Raw genomic sequence first — 20,944 nt, forward strand, 5'->3', positions numbered from 1 at the left:
CACTGACAGCATGCAGTACAAAACCCTGGCTAGGCTCTTCCCACGCATGGTAGCACTGCGACAAGTCGAGATCAGGATGGACCTCAGAGTTCCGGCACCCTATCGGTATATCAATGTCGAGTGCAAGCCGTCGCTGCCGTTTCTCCGAAGTCTACCTCTTGCATCAATGGCAAGATTGCGAGTCGAAATCGAATATGTCCACCTAAAGTGCTCCAGGGATAACGTCATCAGTAGACTCACTGATCCTCTGAAAGAAGAGGTAGCAAGGCACGTGATGCCAGCCGTGCGACGCGATAGTGGTCGGTACAGGGAATGGAAGGAACAGGTAGAAGAGGATACGGGGTGTTTCTGCCATGGACAATCAGGTGAAGTGCTTATACATAGCCTATTGAGGGTAGAGATGCGGCTGCCTAGGTAGTTGGCATGGATATAGCTCGAAGAAGATAGTCTGTAGTAACATTGCGGCTGGAATGCAAATAGCCATGAGAATCACCGCATGTTATGTTTACTTTCACGGCTCGTTCTGTCTCACCTAAGTATTCGCGCATGATATGGCAGTATCCTCAGAGCAAACTCTCAAAGAGGCCATTTTGTTCATTTTTGCAACAGTTCTCCAGTTGGTGTTCTTTCAGTTGGTCCTTTCCGTATATTATAGTTGTGTTACCGGGGTCAAGGGTAAGAGTGAGACTGATTGCCTTTGCGCTAGCTCCGTTTGCTCGTCTCCACCCAGGTCCTACACTTCTTGACCTTTAGACGTACCGACCAACACGTCATTCCCACATTAATCCACAATCATGAGATATTCTGGTATCTTTGAGGACAAGTAAGCAAACCAAATCCCGGGATTCTTCCTTTACTGATCTCCCAGGACAACCAAAAACCAGCGCGACTCACCTCTACTTCGTCTCCCCGCCGAACTCCGCAACAAGGTCTACGGCTACGTGTGCTCAAACACTCAAGTCTGCATCAGAGCGCCGCGTCCATACGCTCTTCCTCATAATCACCGAGGAAGTCTAGCACTATTGTCTACCTGCCGCCAGCTCCGCCATGAAACATCTTCAACTTTCCACACAATGGCCGTGTTCGAAGTCAGCACCTTTGTTCTAAAACAGTTGAAGAATTTTAATTTCGTCCTCAACTCAGAGCGTTGGAATTCAATCCACTCGATTCAGATGCGCGGTTACGAGGTGGAGCGATGGTGCCATCTCGCGGATATCTACAATTACGAGACTCTGAGGAATCTGGGTGGAGACCGCATGTACATCGGCTTTCTTCCATCACTGAAGAATGTTCTCGTAGTCTATCATATTGATGATGCCGACAATTGTTGGGGATACAGCTACCGTGCAATCGCCGACACTCTGAAGTGGGCGTTTGGAAAGAGTAACCTTTGCGTCCGCGTTCAGCCCTACTCTTAGGATAGCCTCTTTGGGTAAATAGTCTGAGATAGAGGCGGTGCAGAGAAGTATGTCAGACGACCAATGAAAAGTTCATGATTAAACAAATGCGAAGACGCGTGCAGCAGAATTACAAGAACGCACAACTGCATCTCTACCCTGACGCTGGTCACGGACATCTCTATCAGGTGCTTTAGGCGTATGCGAAGCAGTTGGAGTTGTTTCTGGTATGGTGTTTAACGCCAGAAAGATGCTGGATATGAGGACAAGGTGGTCTGAAGTGAGAACTAGTGGCTTGTTCGTAACGATCCGATAGCGATAGCGTTCGGCCTGAATGCTGTTCAGTTACTCATTAGGTCACGGAAATGCAGATCGCCTTGATTATACAAAACATCCTGACTGTCGCGGCAATCGATGATCACTTGCTATGTACACGATCGTCCAACTTTAGGCTAAAGCCGTAAGCAATAGCAACGAATATAGTCCACTGCATACAAACACACATCGACTTTCCTTCTCCGAAATCCCCAAATATGGCTTTTCGACCGTCGAAGATATAGATCAGGCAGACAGAAGAGCGAAGTCGGAACTGATCGAGTTTAGGTGAATCCAAACCTGTAGCAGCACGCACTATGGCGAACAACGACCAACTGGACAACACCATCCCCATATTCTGTACGGCGAAGATACCTCGCGATGTTAGAACCTCGATCCAATATCGGAAAAGATGCAGATAACTAACATTATCTTTAGCTTCTTAACGAGTTCTTCACTGAGGCGTTCGAAGCGCCCGAGCTGAAGGCGGTGGAGTGCACTCACATAGGTAAACGGATCTAGCACAATCTCGAGCTGCATGCTGATCCATACTGCCCAGCCATTCTCGTCGACATAACCGACATCACCAAACTCACATCACCCACACGCGCCCCAGTATCACAAAACCTCTCCTACCCGTTCCTAAACTGGGGACTGAACGACCTAGTCAAGTTCGCGTGGCAATTCGACGGCACTGAACAGGGCATTGTAGGCACGGAACTCGTCATTATAGATGAGCAGACACTTGAGGATAAGACAGTAGTGCTCGTTACGCCATCCGAGGGCTACAAAAACGTAGAGACGGCGCCTAGACTAACTGCACGATCGGATTTCCGCTCTAGTCTCATCACGCTGAACGTCAAGAGTATCGGAGTAGGTGGCGATGAACCGTGGGAGGAAGCGGCGGAGCAGGGTGGACGGGTGATTAGATTGTATGACGAGAAGAAGTTGGATTAGATGAGCAAGGATTCATAGAACGAACGAACGCCCCCGAAGTTCAAGTGTCTCAATTCATTCAACAGCATTCTTCTCCTTCCACTCCCCAGCCGCCTCCTCATAAGTGCAGAACTCCACGTCTCCTTCCCACGCCTTCAGCCACTTAATCACCCTCTCAATCATGCCGATGACATGCGCCATGCCACTGGTATCCGGATGTAAAACCAACGGAAAAACCACCACATCTTTCTCTCCATTACTCTCAAGCATCTCGCTCCTAATCCACTCAAACTTGTCCTTCCACATATTCTCCATAACGCGAACGTCGACGTAGCCGTGCGAGTTGGGTGCATTGGGAAGATACTGGAGCGGCGTCATATCTTCCGTGTACCAGTTTGCCGGAATCTCGACGAGAGTTTTGGCTGTGGGCGCACTGGGTTTAGGCAGGGGTTTCATCCAGTCTTTCGCGGAAGCCTCTTCTGTGTACTTTGGCGCTTTGATAGGCGGGAGGTTGGGGAGGTAGTATGGCTTGCTGTCGTGGTGGGAGAGTGAGGAGTCGTAGAGGAAAGAGTACTCCTCTAATAATTCCACGGTACTTTCGCGGAGTTGATAGAGCGGTGCGCGGTAGCCCAGTGGACGTTTTCCTAATAGTTCCTGGTAGAGACTTATACAGTGCTCGAGGACTTCGCGTTCTTGGGTGGGCGTAAGCTGAGGGGCGCCTTCGTGGCAATACCCGTGTAAGCCTATCTCCGCGCCGCTGCTCTTGATGGCGGCAAACTCTTCTGGGAAAGACTCTGCACTATGCATAGGCACAAACCAGGTTACTTTGTTCGCGATGCCGTGCTTCGCGAAGAGCTTGAGTAGTCGTGGAACTCCGACGTGGCCACTGAAGAAGCCAGTACTGTAGTCCGCTAGGTTATTATCGGGATGTTGGCCAGTACCAAGCCAGCCCGATACTGCGTCAAAATCTACGGAGAGCAAGATCTTGATCTTCGGCTTCTGTGTTGATTGAGGGCTGCCGAGAGATGACATGGTTGGGATAGCCATTGCTGAGGGGGTCCTGCTAGCAAGGGACACCCCTTCGGTTGCGGTACCGAATATCTCGGCCTCACCAGTCGCGTTGAGAGATGGTGTTTCGGGCTCGACAGCAGTTGCCTGTGATTTGCGAACTTCTTCCTCGGACCACACAATACGACCTTCCATACCGCCATCCACAGATATACATTGTCCGGAGATATGACCTGCAGCGCGATGACTTGCCAGAAAAGCGGCTGCTCTCGCTACATCGGTAGGTTGAGCGATCTTCCTGAGTGGTACACTGCAATCGTTAACAAAAAATCGGAGTCAGTATGAGCGTCAGACTCACGTAGCCTCCGCCTCCCTCCACCTCTCCACTGGGTCGTCCAACCTCCCTTCAATCAACTTGGTCTCCACCCATCCGGGCGCAACGGCATTGATCCTCGCGCTCTTATTTAATCTAACAATCTCGTTCTTCACTGTCTTCACGAGACCGTATTGTAGCCCTGCTTTCCCACTCGCATACTCCACATGACCTGCCTGACCGAAGACTCCACATTCAGACCCCGTCACAACGACACTGACATTTTCGACTTCCTTACCAGTATCACTTTGTGACTTCTCAATGGATTTGAGGAAGTGCTTGATGGTCAGGTACGTGCCACGCACGTTGACAGCGTAGGTGCGGTCCCAGAGCTCACTGGGCATATCCCAGATAGGATAGCTGGAAGATTCATCTGTGATGCCTGCATTGGCGCAGAGGATGCTTATAGGCTGCGAAAATTGGCTGATGGCTTGGGATATGGAGTCCTGGATGGAGGCTTCGGAACTGATGTCGCCTTGTAGGCAGTGGAGGTTGGGGTGTGTTGAGGCGAGAGGATTTGGGCGAAGATCGTGTGCAGTGACTTTACAGCCTTGTGCTATGCAGTCGTTAGTGACGGTTGCATGAGAGCAAAAATATCAATCGAGATGATAGTGTTGATCCCTTGTCTTGTAGGCCGAAACCCTAGAGCGTGCCTTCCTCTGCAGGGTGACTTGACAGAGACCCTGAGCCTACCATGGGCCTTGCAAACTTCACTCGACGTGCAAGACTCTCCGACAACCATCAAAGGCACAAGACCATGACATACCTAGGAACTCATCTACAATCGCACTACCAATTCCTCCGGCGGCCCCAGTAACAAACACATGCAACCCCCCAAGTTCGAGAAACGACATGATGCACCTTGACGACGCCTTCACTGCTTCTGCGGCCAGGCGGTCAAGTTCAGAGTGTCACTCTATCAACTCAGCTCCACAAGATGCGCGCCCGCATACGTAATGTAGCAACAGCCGACCCGGCACCCACGATAAGCCCTACGTTATCACCTTGAGGAGCTTCCGAAGAGGGCAACGGCTAGCACTTGTCGCATGCTGTTATTTCTCCGCGCGCAATTGAGATGGATGTGCACACGTAATCCAGAGTGCAGATGGCGATAGAGAGGCTCAGTTGAGGGGTTGGTCACATCGACCCCTCTTCCACACACCCCAGCTTGAGGGAGCTGGAGCTAGAATACGCGAAGAACAATTGAACAGCTTCTACAAACTAGCCTAATCCATCAGGTGCTTTGGGTATGAGGTGTCTGCGCCTACGGCCAAATCTCAACAAAAGTAAGACGAGTCCCACGCGCAAGGGCTCAAAGGGCACATCGCGACTCCGTCCTTGTTTACTAAGAACGCCACTGTGCCCTTCCGCCCCGCCGGCCCACCCTGACGGACCGTCAAACTGCCCAACGTGGTAATTTTGACAAAAACCATTGATTTCAGATGGCCGAAGGGCACACTGCTAGAGCTTAGGTGACCAATGAATTGGGTCGGTGATCTGCGGGATACGGGTGCGTGCAGAGGGGCACAAAGGCGCGACCAATTGTGAAGAAGGGTGTGTAGGAGATGTTAGTTGGTCGGGCAGAGGGCGAGTGCACGGGTCGGCGATGATGGATATGGTCGCATACGTGCTTGGAGCTGAATGGGTGATACGTTGGTAGTAATGTTCATTGAGTCCGGCCACTGCATGATTGCAAGCGCAGAATCTCCTGCTCTAGATGATGTAACATGGGCTATTGTGCGCACTTTGCTTCCCATCTTAACTTTTGTTGGTATCATAACGCCGTGGCTCATGGTTGAATTACAAGGTGATGTCCTCGGTGCGGTAGTGGTCTGCTACGATGCGGTAGAGGTATGAAGGTGCGTGTCCGCCACTAGAATACATTAGCTTACATCCAATGCATCGAGCTGTTCAAATCGCGACTTACAGGTTCGTGATGTAGAGATCCACAAGGTCTGCGGGAACATAGTCGTACAGTGGGTTCTCAACATCGACCTTGTCGACGAACTCGCCGTCGTCGTAGGGGACTACACTTCCGGCGTCACCGTGCTCGATCAGCTCGTCGATGTCGAATGGGTAAACCGGGCTGAGCTTGTATACGCCACTGAGCACGACAACAGGTGTCTGGTGTTCCTTTGCAGCCTTTGCAATCATGTGTGCTCCAGCTGCGGCTACCAGACCGCCGTTGGCTAATACGGTATGGGTCGCCAGAATGACCTTGTTGACGCGGGACATTATGGCGAAGACATGGGAGTCTGGGATGACGTAGACTTGGATACCAGCATCCGTGAGGGGCTTCCACTTGTCGTCATCCTCGTCGTCATCTGGATTCGCCTCTCGCTTCTTGCCTGTAAGAAGGATGCCATGCGTGGCAGTGTGGTCGTGGGGATACGTCTCGGCGTGTACGACGGTGAATTTGCGTTTTCGTGCGGCGAACAGAAGGAACTTCTGGACTGTTGTGGACGCAGTGTGAGTGAGGATGATTTCGTTGGCGTGGATGTGTTCGAGAGCGACTTCGGCAATCTGCTTGTCTGAGGTTTCGAGCTCGTCCTGAAGTTCTCTTATGCCCTCCATGACCTCGCCCTTCAGGTCCAGATTTTGGCTCTTGTTGATGCCCTCGAGGCGCTCCAGATTGAGTGCCGTCAGCGTGCTCTTGCCGTTTGGCGACGCCTGCCCTGTAGGGGTGCTTGTAGTCGAGGGTGTATCTGCTGGCTGGGAGAAGAGGCCAAAGAGCGAGTGGACGAGGGGAGCGGACGAGGTAGGCGCGTACGAGGTGTGTGAGGTGAGCAACGGGGGCCGTCTCGAGGGTTCGCTAACGTCGGAGGCGTTGTCGGTGAAGACGCTCGTGGGCATGGGTTCGGCGACGGCATGTCGGAGAGGACTGAATGTGGATATGCTCGAGTTGAGCGCTGGTCTGTGGAGAGAGTCGTGCTGCGCGTGTGCATGTGGTGTTGAGTAGCCCGGCTCGCTGCCTGTTGGTGTTTGCCCTTCGGCATGCTCGTCGACCACCTCGCGCACCAGTCCCAGTACGCGCCGTACGATGTTTCCCACCACCACCTCGTGTGGTTGCGCTGATGTCAACCGCCTGCCGACTTGCTTTATGCGCTCAATGAGCTTGGCGGCATCCCTGCCTTTGAACTCGCCCACCACGCGCAGAAGAAGGGCTGTCGTCGCAATGGCGCATGGTCTTGAGTTCCGTATTTGTCGCCGTTTGAGAAGTCTGAGGTAGGGATATTAGTTGTAGTTGCGCTACTGCGCGGAAAGGCGTATCTCACGAGATGAAATGCTCCACCGAAGCATCTACTGGAGTACTCTTTAGTGACTTCAGGTAGGTTGACAGACCCGGCGCCTGTACCGTCGCGCCCTGCATCGTGGGAATATTTGCAGATTCGTACTCGAGAGTCCCAAGATTTCGAACGGTATATGGCAGTTATGTGGGGTGGTGGGGTTGTTCCTGGATGACTCTGCGGGTGTCTGTGTGCGTTTGAAAGGGTTCCAGACTTCCAATATAATTTTAGGGGTTCAAAGTATCGGCCACGCGTGTTTTGTTTGTAAGGCACTGTTGGGGAGCGTTGCTTGTTCAAGACTTGGTGGAGGGAATGTGTGAGTCGTAACTAAATTGAGCTTTGAGCGTTCCGATTGGGCACGGGCTCTCCAGCGGTTCGTCATTGGCATGTCCCCAACCTTCTGGTTAGCTGCATACCCGTCTTCTCTCGACAAAGTCACGCCTCGGCCTGCTGCTAGTTTCGCCAGTGCTGGACGAGCATCTTGACTGCGCTGTCGCTGTGCACACTCTTCCCAACAGCCCCACCATCACCGTCACGGAGGTCCTACCGTCATCCCAGACATAAGCATCAGCGCACCCAGCACCAGGCTACCCCACAGTCCTTCGCCATTCTCCAACCTCGGCCCTCGCTCTCATCTCCCGCTGACGATGCGAGTGCAATAGCTGCACAGAGAGAGACGCGCAAGATGGGCGCCGACAGGAGCGACGGCTCCGGCTCCGGCTCCTCGAATACGGAAGCGGTCGCATCCGGATACGACGAAAAGACACCTCTACTCGAGAAAACCCAGGAGGGCCCCTACGAAGACACGAAGCGGCGAAGGAGATGGCTGTATCCGTCGCGCATATCCGACGGCATCGTCGCGGTCGTGGGCGTCCTCGCAACCCCCTTTGTCTATACGGGGCAATGCCTGGTGGCCGCCTTCTACTACGAAGAGGATGGCCACTTCTCCTTTCTCGCCCCGATCTACCACATCTCGCGGACATTCACTCGCGGACGTCGGAAAAAGGTTGCGGCGCACGCTTCACGAGCCTCGGCTGCCCCGGACCGTAGCGAGAAAGGCACGCGCAAGAGTCGCAGTTCGAGTGTCGCGCAGCCCGTCATGAAACAACCCACGAGGCGATCACTGTCGATAGCATCAACCTCGACCGCCATGACGTCCGACTCGGAGAGCGAGCGATCTCCTACACGCGATCCAGACACCGACAGCCCGTCGCGCCACACCCGCTCCAAATCCAGCGCAACCGCACGAGCAGACGAAATCGCCCCGGCCAAGAGGTCGATACGCATCACGCTACATCACAATGAGGACGCTTTGAGGCAACGCAAGGCAGCGAAGAAGGCCCAATCGTCCAAAAGTAACTCCGTCTCCTCCGAGGCCGCCGCTTCCCTCAAGTCCCCCACTGGGCCGGCAACCGCGTCTTCGAAACAATTGACCAAATTCCCACGAGCGCCCCAACCCCCGCGCCCCCTCGTGCCACGCCGCCAGCCCTCGTACTCCGCTAAAGGCGTATCCGCTGTCGGACCGCACCAGAAGACGCTCATCATCGATCTCGACGAAACATTGATCCACAGCATAGTCAACGGCGGTCGCTTCCAGACGGGCCACATGGTAGAGGTCAAGCTCCAGGCATCTGTCGGCGCCGACGGGCAGGTTATTGGTCCCCAAGTGCCGCTCCTATACTATGTTCACAAACGGCCGTATTGCGACGATTTTCTGAAAAAGGTACGCACACCAGCCAGGCACGCCTGATGCCACACTAACGAGACGACCAGGTTAGTAAGTGGTACAATCTGATCATATTCACCGCTTCGGTACAGGAATACGCAGATCCCGTCATCGACTGGCTGGAGGTGGAGCGCAAGTATTTTGCAGGCAGGTACTATCGACAGCACTGCACTGTTCGCAACGGGGCTTACATCAAGGACCTTGCTCAGGTCGAGCCCGATCTCAGCAAAGTCATGATTCTTGATAATAGCCCCTTGAGCTACGTTTTCCATCCTGGTAAGTTCACCCTCCGTCCAGTGCGCCCACTTGTGCTCGTACTGATTGTGCATCCAGACAATGCCATTCCCATCGAAGGCTGGATTAGCGACCCAACAGACCACGATCTGCTGCATCTTATCCCGCTGCTCGAAGGCTTGCAGTATGTCACCGACGTGCGTGCGCTGCTTGCGCTTCGGCTCGGCATGCCCGCATCCGCCTAGTCAGGTAGCCACAATTTTAGTGGCATTCGCTCTAGTACCTCGCTTTCTAATACTTTTTGTACTATAGACCCGTTGCGCCGAGCAGTTGGCTATGTAGCTCGTTGGAGGAGATACCCAAGATGTTATTCGTTCATGATCCACGCCTCGCTTGAAAGACGTTCCTTTTGAGTTTCTTTTACTCATTACGAACAAGGGATTACCCGCCCGTCGGCATGCAGCTCCGATCTGCCACTTGCGACTTGCCGCATGGGCCTGTCGTCTCGCCCACGTTTTCAAGCCTGCTCCCCCACGCCTGTCAATTCCCTTGTGTCCGGGGCATGACATGCGTGGCGACGGGTACTCACTCACCATGTTCTTACACATCCCGCTTATCTCCCGCGACCTTTCAGCCCCACGACGCCCATTTCTTCTCCCGTGGCTCCATGCAGGGCCGTAATTGCTCTCGTTTGGGTCCCATCAGAACGAGCACGTTGAATGCTTATTACATTAACACACCGCTGCCCCTGTCGCTTCCATGTCTTTACAACGTGGCCGTCGCTCTAAATTGTTCAACGTGCATTTTAATATTCTGTGCCAATGCATTTGTTACAGAGAGAACGTCTGCGCTCAAGTTCGATTCCATCCAAGAACTGTCGCAATAGGCTCAAAACATGGACGTAGCAATGGTTGATTCGAGGTTAGTCTACCACTGATGGCTTGGATGTAGCTAACATTACATAGCTTGGACCATCCATTCTTTGATGACGCCATAGAAGCAATACACAACACCATACTGCAAGAACATCGTCAGCATTTCGATCATCACATCAGCTCAACACTTCTGCTCGAAGAGCTCCGTCGCACTTCCGCTGGCAATGGGTCGGCAGACCGAAGACTAGTCGTATGCAGTCGAAAGTTTACACTGTTCATTCGCACCTTTGCACCCTACTTCGATGTGCTTGGCACATGCGTCGAATTGCAGCCAGAATGGGCAGGCTGTTTCTGGGCAACTGTTCGTGTAGTCTACAAGGTATGCATGTAGTACATTTGACATACAACTTGGACTAATACGGAAGCAGATGAGCGGTGACTGCGTGCTTGTCCTGGAGAAAATTGCCGATGTTCTTGAAGCTATTTCGCAAATCATACCACCTTATCAGGAAGTTTACAACATCTGCAAGCGTAACGGAGCCGAGTCCCATGGCGAGGCTGGAGACCGTCATCTGGCTGCACTTCTGTCTTACGTATACGCGGATCTTGTACAGCTGTTCTTGGAGCTGTACCGTATCTTCTGTCGTGGAACACAAAGTACATCCATCGGTTGTACGAACGTCCTCCACAGTGAGACACTATGGCGACCCTTCGATTCCCGGTTTGCCCACCTTGAAACACGGCTAGGCCAGCACAGGAGGTGGCTAGAAACAGAAACCGCGAACCAGACTCAATACTACGCGGACATCTCACAGCACCGCAGAAGTTATATCGACTTTTTGCAGCGTCAAAACGGATCCGTAGTCAACGATCGTGTGGAGCAAGATGAACAACGGCTCGCGAAGCGGTTGAGGAGAGTGGAGAAAGTACAGCATTGGCTATCGTCTTCTATGTCGATTGCCACAAGGTCTCCGAGCACTCAGCAACCTTATCAAGAGTCCTGCGCTTGGTTCTTGCGTGTCGCCGCATACGCCCAATGGAGGAATTCGCCTTTTGAGAGCAGCATGGCAAATGACCAGGAAGCTTTAGTCGGCAACTGGCAACATCGCGTGCTGTTTGTGCAGGGTAGGTCGCCGCGCACATACTTCAAGTCTTCTATGAACTGACAAAAGCTCAGCAAAATCCGGCTTTGGGAAAACCGTCATCTCGCGTTCAGTCGTTGAAAATCTAGCTGGTGAAGCGGACGATCCTGATCTGTGCGACGAACCGCCGGCCACTGCAAGCTATCATTTCAATCATCTCCTATCTGAGAACAACCAATCTGAAGATGCCTTCCGGGCTATGGCATGCCAGCTACTTCACGCTCGTCGGCACGACCGATCAACTTTGGATACTGTCAGCCTCTTACTGCGGAAAACATCCTTTCGAGAGCATGCCACCTCTGATGAAGTGCTCGATGTTCTTCTGCTTCTACTTCGGCAGCACCCCACTTTCCTTGTACTTGATGGCATCGATGAGTGCAGCGATACTGATACGCTCCTCGCATCGTTAGCAAGACTCTGTCGTGGATCTGACACCAGAGTCATCCTCTTCAGCAGACCGAATTTGAAGATACCACTTGAGTATCAGAAATGGGCTTCAGATGCTCCTCACATTCTCTCGCTTATCGGTCAACACAACGTTATCGCTATCGATCAGTTTGTGGTACCAGAAATGAACCGCCTAGCAGATCAGGGCTTCTTCGGTATCTCTATGGATCGAAGGCTTATGTCGGAAGTCGCGAGGACGGCAGATGGGGATTTTCTCTGGGCTAACATGTTGTTGAAACTCCTTCAGTCGCCGCTACTGTCGTCGGACGAGCGACTGAATATCCTCCAGGGAGTGCGTTCAATACAGGGCCTGGAGGCGCTCTTCCGTATCCTGTTTGACGCATTAGCGCGCCATCCGCCGACAAAGAAACGTGTCATCGCCGACACATTTCGATGGTTGTCTTTCCCGATCAACCGCATGTGTCCGGGGGCACTACGCGCTGCTCTGGACACATACAAACCCGACGTTCCCGAGGGTCCGCATACGACCGATATCATACAAGCCTTGCCGGAACTGACATGTGGTATTCTCTGCGTTGCCAACGACAAAATTACTTTCACCCACGAATCCATACGCGATTATCTTCTCAATCCACTATCTCAAGGCTCGGAGTTCAGTCTTTGCGATACAAGCAGCGTCCATGGCCACCTCGCCGCACGATGTCTATCATATCTTGCTCACGATATACCAAAACGTCCTCTCGGTGCTCTGCAGCCTCATAGTCCAGCCATGCCACCTACCATGCCGACCAGTAGTGGTGCGAGCCAAAGGACAAGCGCGTCGGTAGACAGTGGATACAAGTCCCTGTCTTCATCGGACGGAGACAATCACACCCACGCGATACCAACGATGCCAACTCAACACAACAGCTCGAGGGCGAATAGTATCCGCACCGTACCTTTTGATACCCATTTACCTTTCCTACGGTATGCAGCGCTCTGCTGGCCCATACATTTGAGCCGTGCTCTACTCCCTTCTTCACACTACACCACAACCTCCTCAGCAGATACACTCGCCTACCTACCCGCCTTGAGCGCCTTTCTAGCTTCTCGTATTGCGGTCACTGCCTGGGTCGAAGCTTCTTTTCGGTATAGTCTACCGCCCACGCTCACACGTCTCATTGGCCCGTTGTCAGATCTGAAGGGTGAGATATCGCCTGCTACTGTGGAAGGTAAAGAGCTAAGGCTAGTGGTCACTGAGATGAGGGCTCTGAGTGAGAGACTGGTGGAATTGAAAAGAGAGTACGAGGGTGTCATGAGGCGGAATCCGAGTCTAATCTGGCAGATGGATGAGCCGGGTGGGAATGCTTATTGGCCGGTCTGGGAAGATGTTCTTGCAAATGGGAGTTGAAGGTAACGGCGAAAGCGCGCGAATTTTTGACTTGATTCATTTGGCGTTGGTCGCAGCGGAGTTCGGTGTGTGTTTACACATGCTCTCTCGGTAAATGGCGTTTTCCTCAAGTCCCAAGAACGCATCGCACAATATTGGATTTTAGACATGCGTACCTAGTCGCTTTAGCTAGTTTGGGATTGCTAGTGGTATATATAAATCCATCTCGGTCCAAAGCTTTCACATTGTTCCATGTTCCAACTCACTCTTTTCTCGAAAACTCAGACTGAAATACCGATGTGGTGCATTTTCGAAAAGGTCTTATGCGAACATGCCATGTCTGATCTGCTTTAACCAAATGCAAGGCAATGGATCCCTCAAAAGATACATGTCCTACAGAGACATGTCGCTGGACTAGCACTCCGATGATTGAGGAAGAAACGACATTCCACACCCTTCATGAAATGGGATCTTTGTTCTCATGCTGAGCTCCAAAAGAGATACAAGCGCAATCTATGTGCTTCTAAGCAACTTAATCTGGAAATTTGAAGAAGAATGAAAGGTTCATCAAGATCGTTGTACGAATAACTTCAACCCGAAATCCGAGCCGCGCAATATTGGTTCTACCTCCAAATCATGGCATTGTAGCCCTCATGTGTTGAGATTATTCCAAAGACTGTATCGAAAGTCACCACATGAGAGCACAGCCGAAGGGACGGACTGCCGGCTTCCTTGGTGCCTGAAACTCCAACTAACCTTTGCTCTCTTCTGTTCCTCAACATGAAGCGAAAAGCCTGAAAAATTGGAAGCTATGTCTGTCTCGTTCATGGTGCGGAGTGCAAGACTTACTATGTAGCATCTGCCTTTCGATGTCTCAAAACTCGTACCAGGAGAACAAATGTGCGCTCGTCCAGAAGCATGACAGAGCAAGTCCATGTACACATTTAATGCAACTGGAGATGACGGAGTCTCTAAAACAGCAACGCATTGTTCCATGACATTTTCTCCTCATTTCCCTTTAGAACACATGGATGCTTTCCCCTGAACCAATCGTCTCAACACTTGGTAGTCTGACCACATGGATATAAATTCCTCTTTCTTATTCTACCCTGCTTGTTCCAAGACCATACCTGAGGTCTCATCGTCCAAAACCAAATGAGGACGTTTTCATGTTTTTTTTTCCAAAAACCTCTTTACGGGGTTCACATGTTCTGCTCATTGGAAAGGCTCATGCGATCTTCAAAGGGGGAGGGACGGCATTCGATGCCCTAGCAGCAAGTCCGCTTGCATTTCGCGTCCCGAAATGCCCGATGTTGTAGGTGCCTGCGCATCCTCATGTCGTTGATTTGCGGAACTTGGACGAGTGAATGTAAATTTTTGCGCTACCAGACATGATTCTTAGTTATGGTGAACTTACGATGTTGGGGAACATGTGGAATCAGACGCGGATGGGTTGTTTGGCTTGCCCTCACGCCAAGTCTGGAGCATGTGATTTCGCGTGGTCCCGAGGTCCCCACGATTGGCCAAATGCAGCGACACGTACCTTCACCTGGTGAAGTTTACAGCCACGACAACGATGCTTTTGCGCTCAACCTGAGACACAGTATCCCGTTATTCCTCAGCTTGGCACATGCGACCGAGGGAACAATTCACCCCAACCTGACCTTCATCCTTCGCGACAACCCCACCATGGCACCCCCGCCGTCCTCACTCTACACGCTCTCCTTCGCGATTGCAACCCTCGCTACTCTGCTGGTCGCGGCAACACTACGTCTGCTTGCCATACTTCCAAATGCGCGCTCAAAGTCTACACCACTGCGCAAGCGCCCGCTCGCAACACGTATCCTCGTCGTTCTTGGATCGGGCGGACATACACACGAAATGTTCTACCTACTGCGAGATCTAGACACACGGAAATACACACACCGAACATACGTGGTCAGCAGCGGAGATGCGTTCTCAGCACAACGCGCCGCGGAGTTTGAGCGAGGACTTGAAGATGGAGAGAAGGAACGGCTGCGGAAGCAAGAATCGGAGAAAGAGGTGGTGCAACCAGACGGCACGGGAAGAAGACCGGTGATGGAGATTACAGATGCAGACGGCACAACGCATGCGCTAGAAGAGAAGAGGGCAGAGAGGCCAATATGCACTGGGCCAGACCACTACAATATCGCCGTCATCCCTCGCGCGCGCAAGATACACCAGCCACTACTTTCAACGCCTTTCACCTCAGTTTACACCCTCCTATCTTCCTTTGCACCTCTCCTCCGTGCTCCACCACTTCTGGCCGGCCAAGCCCCTACAACGCCATACGAAGCCGCAGCCGCCGACCTCCCAGATCTCATCATCACCAACGGCCCAGCCACGGCCGTAATCCTTATTATCGCAAGCCTCATACTGCGCTTCTTCAACATCAAGGGAGCGAACAGCAGGGGCAAGTGTAAGACTGTGTACGTGGAGAGTTTTGCACGAGTCAAGACACTGAGTCTGAGTGGGAAACTACTACTAAAGGTCGTGGATCGCTTCCTGGTGCAGTGGGAGGAGTTGGAGGGCGCAGGAGGACGAGCGGAATACTGGGGCATTCTCGTGTGAGCTCAAGGATGATTTCAAGGGAGAGGTTCAATAGATCGTGGTATGCATGATGCAGGCGTTTGATGTACATTTACAGCGAAGATACCCCATAGGCCACATAAAGCCTAGCTGAGTTTTCGGCTTCAATCCATGCTATATATACAAAAGGTATACTACAAGTCTCGTGTCACAGGCGTGATGCGTTATCATGCCATCGTCGCAATGGCCCTAGTCGAGGTCGGCTGTTTGACTGGGAATCTGCTTCTTGCCCAAATACGGCTTCGTAGCACTCTTCTGCATGTGCTGACCTAATGCCGCCAGCAAGCTCTCCTGGTCGACAAGCGGCTTCTCCTTCTGGCTCTGCACCTTCTTCTGATGCTCCAGCTCCCACCTCAATTGCATGGGCGTCTTCATTGCCTGTGCCGCTCTGTGCTTTTGCTTTGCAATTTCTCGCGCGACCACACCCTGTTCGGAGTGTTGCGCAACCTTGATAGGACGCGGTGCTTCGGGGTCCCTGTCCTTCTTCGCTTTGATAGAGAACTCGTGGATATCGCTACGGAGTTCTTCCGCAATCGTGTCGGGGAAAGGTGGCGCAACGAGCGTATAAGCCATAGACTGCGAACCTTCGACAATGTTTCGTCTTGTGTCCACATCATAGGCCGAAGGAAGCTCGGGGTCTATGCTTATTGGAGCGGCGGTCTTGAATCGTTCCTGCTCTTGCCTTTGAATCTCGGCGAATTTTGCCTCGAGGTCGACTGGGCTCCTGCTATTCGTTGCGTCTTGTTGAGCTTGGTCCTCCTTGTTCTTGCTCCGCCAACGACTCAAGCTCGTGAACGGCTGGCTCACCTTGGCCAGGGCCTTTTTGAGTAATGTTTTCTTGTCTTTGCTTGTTTCTTTTGTGGTACCAACAGCTTCAGTTCCTTCCACACGTTCCCATGGCCATTCCAGTCGTTGCCGTGTGCCTGCGATGTATCGGTGGAAGATGGGAAGTCCAGTTCGAGGATCGTATTGGTGTGCTTCGGGTATTGTGTCGTTCCCGTAGTCAGTACCGGTGTATGGATCAATGCCGGTGGTATGCCGCTCCATGTAGATCTTCTCGACCACGACGTCCTCGTAACGCTTCTGGCCTCCCTGGTCTATCTCGGCGGGTACCACGAGACGTACATTGCTCAAGGGCATAGGCACCTCGTTCTCTACCTTGGGCCCCATCTCTTCGGCAGCACTACTAAATAGACTAGTGTCGAAGTATTGCTGGCAAATGTTAACACTCAAACTTGATGACACAGCTAGGCGATAAATACCAAGTTCATGCCCTTAATAACGACGTCGTGTGATCGATCTATGGTCTCTCGTACCACACCGACCTTGCCCGCCTCTTTTCCTTTCAGAATTACGACACGATCACCCTTCACAATGGGAAAGTATTTCTTATCGTCCACGACCAGCGGGTACTCGAGCTCGAGGCCTTTCTTTTCCCTAAAAGCGTTCCGGCTCTTCTGGGCCTCGATAGGTATCTCAGGCTTCTGCACCTGGCCGCCGGTGAGGACACCGTATTTCTCAGCATCTGGGCCGACGGCGCGATTTGGCCTCAACGGACCAAGTTTCCAGTCCTCTTTTGCATTGGCCAGAGCTTGCTTCCTGACACCCTTGATGCGCTCTTGTTCCCACGCTTTACGCGCAAGGATGGCTCGCTTGATTTCCCATTTGTCCTGTTTGAGTCCCTGGCGCTTCTTGCGTTCCCGCTCGTGCCATTGGATTGCGTTTTTGACATTGCGGATCTCTTTGAGTTTTTTGGCCTGACGGGCGGCGTTGCGCCCCGGCCTGACGATCAATTGGCTCATGGTGGGCGGGATGGCGGCGGTGGAGATGGAGATGCGAGGGTTTGCGGACTACCGAGCCATCGAATGGCGGGCGGCGAGGGGTGTAGTGGCGGATACGACCGGGGAGATGAGATGGAGACGCTGTGTCGTGAGGTTCGAGCCGGTGTCGTTTCCACGGCGATGGATTGTCGGCAGTCGTCCCTCCAGAAGTGGTGAACAGTGCATTCGACCTGGTGAGCCAAAATTCCGCGCCGGCGCCCGGGCGGTGTGGCCGCCTCGGCAGAATCCAAAACACGTCGCCCATGACATGGTGCATCAACCCTAGCCATCACCACGCACTTCAGGTGTCTTCCCACCATGGCGCTATTACGGCGCAGACTGCGCTGCCATTACTGCAATACACTGTCACGCGACACTGTCTCACAAATACCCAAGACATTTCACTGTCCGCAATGCGACGCCGTGAATCACTTCGACGAAGTACTTACTCTACCGCATAAACACCCGAACCTCTCCAACTGACCTGCTGCCCAGCGCGGAAACATCACCGATCCGCCCATCGAAGAAGTCGCGACCGCCCCTCAAGCCTCGTTCCAACACCTGCGCTCCCGCTCCCCAACACCCGCCATGTCCGTACCCGGTGACGACATCTTCTGCGACACATGTCAGCGCAACCAGACCCTCTACGCAAAGCTCTTGGGCGAGTACCTTCCGGAAGAGGATGATCCGACGTATGGGCAATTCTTAGCGGCGTACGAGGACTACAAGGACGAGCTCGAGACCCGGTACCCGCAGGTCTGCAGCGAATGTCTGCCTCGAGTCCAACATCAGATCCGGAATGCGAACCATATTGCCAGAGCAGATAACCTGGCGCGTATCATGGAAGCGAGTAAACAGAAGCGCACAACTGTACACACCCACAGACAAGCATGGACATTGAGGTTCATTTCGCTGGCGAAGTGGACCTACGTCGTGAGCACAGCAATAGGAATTGTCTGGCATGCTGCTGGACTTTACATGGGCCCGGATGAGGGTATACGGGCGTACCAAGTTTTCAGCTGGGATACTTGTTGGACTCAGGCAAAGTCGGGATGCTGGATGGACGAAATCTGTGTACTTTCGCCCGTGATACTCAAGTGGCTGAACTTTGCGATTATCGCCGATGCTCTCACAATCTGGTGGAACCCCAAGCTGAAGCTCAAGACGAACAGCCTTACGGGCAGGATGCGCGGGCTCATGTCACTATGGATGATTCGAATTACTGCCGTGGCTCTTCGTTTCCTAACCCTCTACTACTGGAAAGGTCACACCATCAACAACGACACGTTGACACTATTCCGGTACACACATGTATGTATGCTCGGAATATTGACCTTCTCGTCTATCATGACATGGAAGGCGGTCCGCATAGTCTACGGCGCCCCGCCCTCTTTTCTGAAAACGGCTCGCGAACCCGTACCCAGCGCACCCGATAGCGCACAGAAGGCAAGAAGAGGCTCTTACCACCCAGCTCATCCTCAAGCAAGCGTTTTCGACAGTATAGCGCCCGATTTTGTAAATGGCATGGATCAGTGCAAGGAGTCCTCCCCTCTTCCCCCGTCCCCCACCATCTCAGAAGCCTCCTTCACCACACATGCTACCGACGTCACCACACCCTATGCCCAGCGATCTACATTCTTGGGCGCAGATGACATGGACTGGACACCGACCAAGAATTCTGGAAGTCGGTTCTCTTCACAACCCCCAGAGATTATACCCAACCATTTCTCCAAGACGACATCTCGTCAGCCAGCAACACCCCCTCGTTTCAGAGAACCCCACTCCATCTTCTCAAAACCAGACCCGAATCCATTCCGTCACCGGGTCCCTGCACCGCCGCCACCCTCGCTCGGCGCCAACCAAAAACCTAACCCCTGGAAACCGAGTGTCTGGGCGCCTCCTCTCAAGGAAAACGCACCCAAGTTCTTCAAAGGAGACCAGAAGGCGCAAGGAGGTGCGGGAGAGATACCGGGTCTGGATGGCTTCGGTGTACCGAAGAACGTGAAGAGGGATGCTGAGCTCTTCGCCAGCCCGAAGCTGAAGTACGAATACTACGGGACTATGAAGGACACTGGACTGGAGGACACGTTTAATGCCATGTTTACGAAATAAGATGGACTGCACACGCAAGGATTGCTAAGATTGCATAGGTGGTTGGCGTTTTGTTTGAGATACCCGGCGGCGCTTCTTTCCTATGTTGCATTGGTCGGAGTTTGTTACTATACGGAGGTTTGTGTACAGCAGTGTTCTTTCTCGATCAATGAATCATGGACAACATAAACCTGAAATGTATTGGGTTCATCACATTCAATACCAAGTCCTCAACGGCATGTCAACACACCCAACATCACTCCATGGCATACGCATACGGAGTGGGCGCTTGAACGAGTCAGATTCTATCTAACTCTCCAGCATATCATGACTTTTCATATGCCGGGTAGAAGCACAGATAACCCCGATGTAAAGACTCCGGTAACCCCCCATAGTGATCCGCGGATTCCATCATTCGTTCATGGCGGGCTTGTGGTCCACGTTCGTTTCCTTCCTTGACTCCTTGCAGACGAGTCCTCTATGACCTGGGCTTCTCCTTCTTCTCCTTCCACAGTGCGGACAGACCGACACCGGAAACCTTGACGACCTTGAAACGCACACCGGGAATATCACCCTTGGCCTTGCCCTTACGACCGAAACCAGCAAGGAGGACCTCGTCGTTCTCGTCGACGAAGTTCAAGCAACCGTCGTTGGGAACTGGCAGATTATTAGCCCACGCTCTCATTGTTGCCACAGGCTCGTCGCCGATGCCTCTTCAATCTCCGCATAATGACATACCGAAAGCGGTGACCTTCTTTCCGTTCTTGATCAATTGTACACGGACACACTTTCGGATAGCGGAGTTGGGCTGCTTGGCCTCAACACCGACCTTCTCGAGGACGATGCCCTTGGCGTGGGAAGATCCACCGAAGGGAGACGACTTGTAGGCGGTTCCGAGGAGACGCTTCTTGTAGTGGAGATCGGCCCATCGTCCCTCGCGGCGATGGTTGCGGAGCTTGCGGGCGGCGTTGAGACCTCTTGGCTTTCCTGATGATGTTGTGAGCAACTACCCAATATACGCCCGTGTCAGGACGGCGAAGGCGTGGAATTGTGCATTTCGCGTCGATCGAGGGCTTCTGGAGGGAGTGGCTGCGTACCTTTACCCATGGTTGCGGTATTGACGACGAGTGTGCTGGGGGAAGTGTGGTTAGTATCGCGGACGTCGAAGTATTTTCGAGAGCGGCTGGAATCAGTGTGCGCCAGAGCCAAGCCCCACAGCTTAGCGGCGTTGGCCCAGAAGGGGTTAGCGCAGCACGGCCATCTTATCTTATCGGGCCATCGTCATCGCGTCTGGGGAGAACACCAATGAATACCGCGCGTAGTTGCAGCTCAAGTCAGTAGACTTCAAGATTC

The 20,944-nt window shown here is 52.7% G+C and overlaps 9 protein-coding genes across 9 annotated transcripts; 5 read left to right on the forward strand and 4 right to left on the reverse strand.

Annotated features, from left to right (window-relative positions):
• Window positions 1-1,073: 1,073 nt before the first annotated feature.
• Window positions 1,074-2,669, forward strand: J4E84_004768 (uncharacterized protein; the record flags this gene model as incomplete). The annotated part of the gene is made up of 2 exons (XM_049387371.1): window positions 1,074-1,295; window positions 2,235-2,669. The coding sequence occupies 2 exons, from the start codon at window positions 1,074-1,076 to the stop codon at window positions 2,667-2,669; spliced, it is 657 nt and encodes a 218-aa protein (XP_049245144.1).
• A 54-nt stretch (window positions 2,670-2,723) lies between these two features.
• On the reverse strand, window positions 2,724-4,373 carry J4E84_004769 (uncharacterized protein; the record flags this gene model as incomplete). Its single annotated transcript, XM_049387372.1, has 2 exons — window positions 2,724-3,966; window positions 4,015-4,373. The coding sequence occupies 2 exons, from the start codon at window positions 4,371-4,373 to the stop codon at window positions 2,724-2,726; spliced, it is 1,602 nt and encodes a 533-aa protein (XP_049245145.1).
• Window positions 4,374-5,952: 1,579 nt separating this feature from the next.
• On the reverse strand, window positions 5,953-7,399 carry J4E84_004770 (uncharacterized protein; the record flags this gene model as incomplete). Its single annotated transcript, XM_049387373.1, has 2 exons — window positions 5,953-7,249; window positions 7,305-7,399. The coding sequence occupies 2 exons, from the start codon at window positions 7,397-7,399 to the stop codon at window positions 5,953-5,955; spliced, it is 1,392 nt and encodes a 463-aa protein (XP_049245146.1).
• A 602-nt stretch (window positions 7,400-8,001) lies between these two features.
• On the forward strand, window positions 8,002-9,521 carry J4E84_004771 (uncharacterized protein; the record flags this gene model as incomplete). Its single annotated transcript, XM_049387374.1, has 3 exons — window positions 8,002-9,039; window positions 9,090-9,318; window positions 9,376-9,521. The coding sequence occupies 3 exons, from the start codon at window positions 8,002-8,004 to the stop codon at window positions 9,519-9,521; spliced, it is 1,413 nt and encodes a 470-aa protein (XP_049245147.1).
• Window positions 9,522-10,171: 650 nt separating this feature from the next.
• J4E84_004772 (uncharacterized protein) lies at window positions 10,172-11,317 on the forward strand (the record flags this gene model as incomplete). The annotated part of the gene is made up of 3 exons (XM_049387375.1): window positions 10,172-10,197; window positions 10,242-10,530; window positions 10,580-11,317. 3 exons carry the CDS (start codon window positions 10,172-10,174, stop codon window positions 11,315-11,317), a joined length of 1,053 nt encoding a protein of 350 aa, XP_049245148.1.
• Window positions 11,318-14,597: 3,280 nt separating this feature from the next.
• On the forward strand, window positions 14,598-15,662 carry J4E84_004773 (uncharacterized protein; the record flags this gene model as incomplete). The annotated part of the gene is made up of 1 exon (XM_049387376.1): window positions 14,598-15,662. The coding sequence occupies one exon, from the start codon at window positions 14,598-14,600 to the stop codon at window positions 15,660-15,662; it is 1,065 nt and encodes a 354-aa protein (XP_049245149.1).
• A 207-nt stretch (window positions 15,663-15,869) lies between these two features.
• Window positions 15,870-17,482, reverse strand: J4E84_004774 (uncharacterized protein; the record flags this gene model as incomplete). The annotated part of the gene is made up of 2 exons (XM_049387377.1): window positions 15,870-16,892; window positions 16,943-17,482. 2 exons carry the CDS (start codon window positions 17,480-17,482, stop codon window positions 15,870-15,872), a joined length of 1,563 nt encoding a protein of 520 aa, XP_049245150.1.
• Window positions 17,483-18,088: 606 nt separating this feature from the next.
• J4E84_004775 (uncharacterized protein) lies at window positions 18,089-19,612 on the forward strand (the record flags this gene model as incomplete). The annotated part of the gene is made up of 1 exon (XM_049387378.1): window positions 18,089-19,612. One exon carries the CDS (start codon window positions 18,089-18,091, stop codon window positions 19,610-19,612), a length of 1,524 nt encoding a protein of 507 aa, XP_049245151.1.
• Window positions 19,613-20,069: 457 nt separating this feature from the next.
• RPS23 (40S ribosomal protein S23) lies at window positions 20,070-20,698 on the reverse strand (the record flags this gene model as incomplete). The annotated part of the gene is made up of 3 exons (XM_049387379.1): window positions 20,070-20,248; window positions 20,330-20,578; window positions 20,689-20,698. 3 exons carry the CDS (start codon window positions 20,696-20,698, stop codon window positions 20,070-20,072), a joined length of 438 nt encoding a protein of 145 aa, XP_049245152.1.
• Window positions 20,699-20,944: the final 246 nt, after the last annotated feature.

Source organism: Alternaria hordeiaustralica, assembly GCF_023758085.1.
Source record: "Alternaria hordeiaustralica strain BMP 2776 chromosome Unknown scaffold_7, whole genome shotgun sequence".
In the NCBI taxonomy this organism is placed as follows: domain Eukaryota; kingdom Fungi; phylum Ascomycota; class Dothideomycetes; order Pleosporales; family Pleosporaceae; genus Alternaria; species Alternaria hordeiaustralica.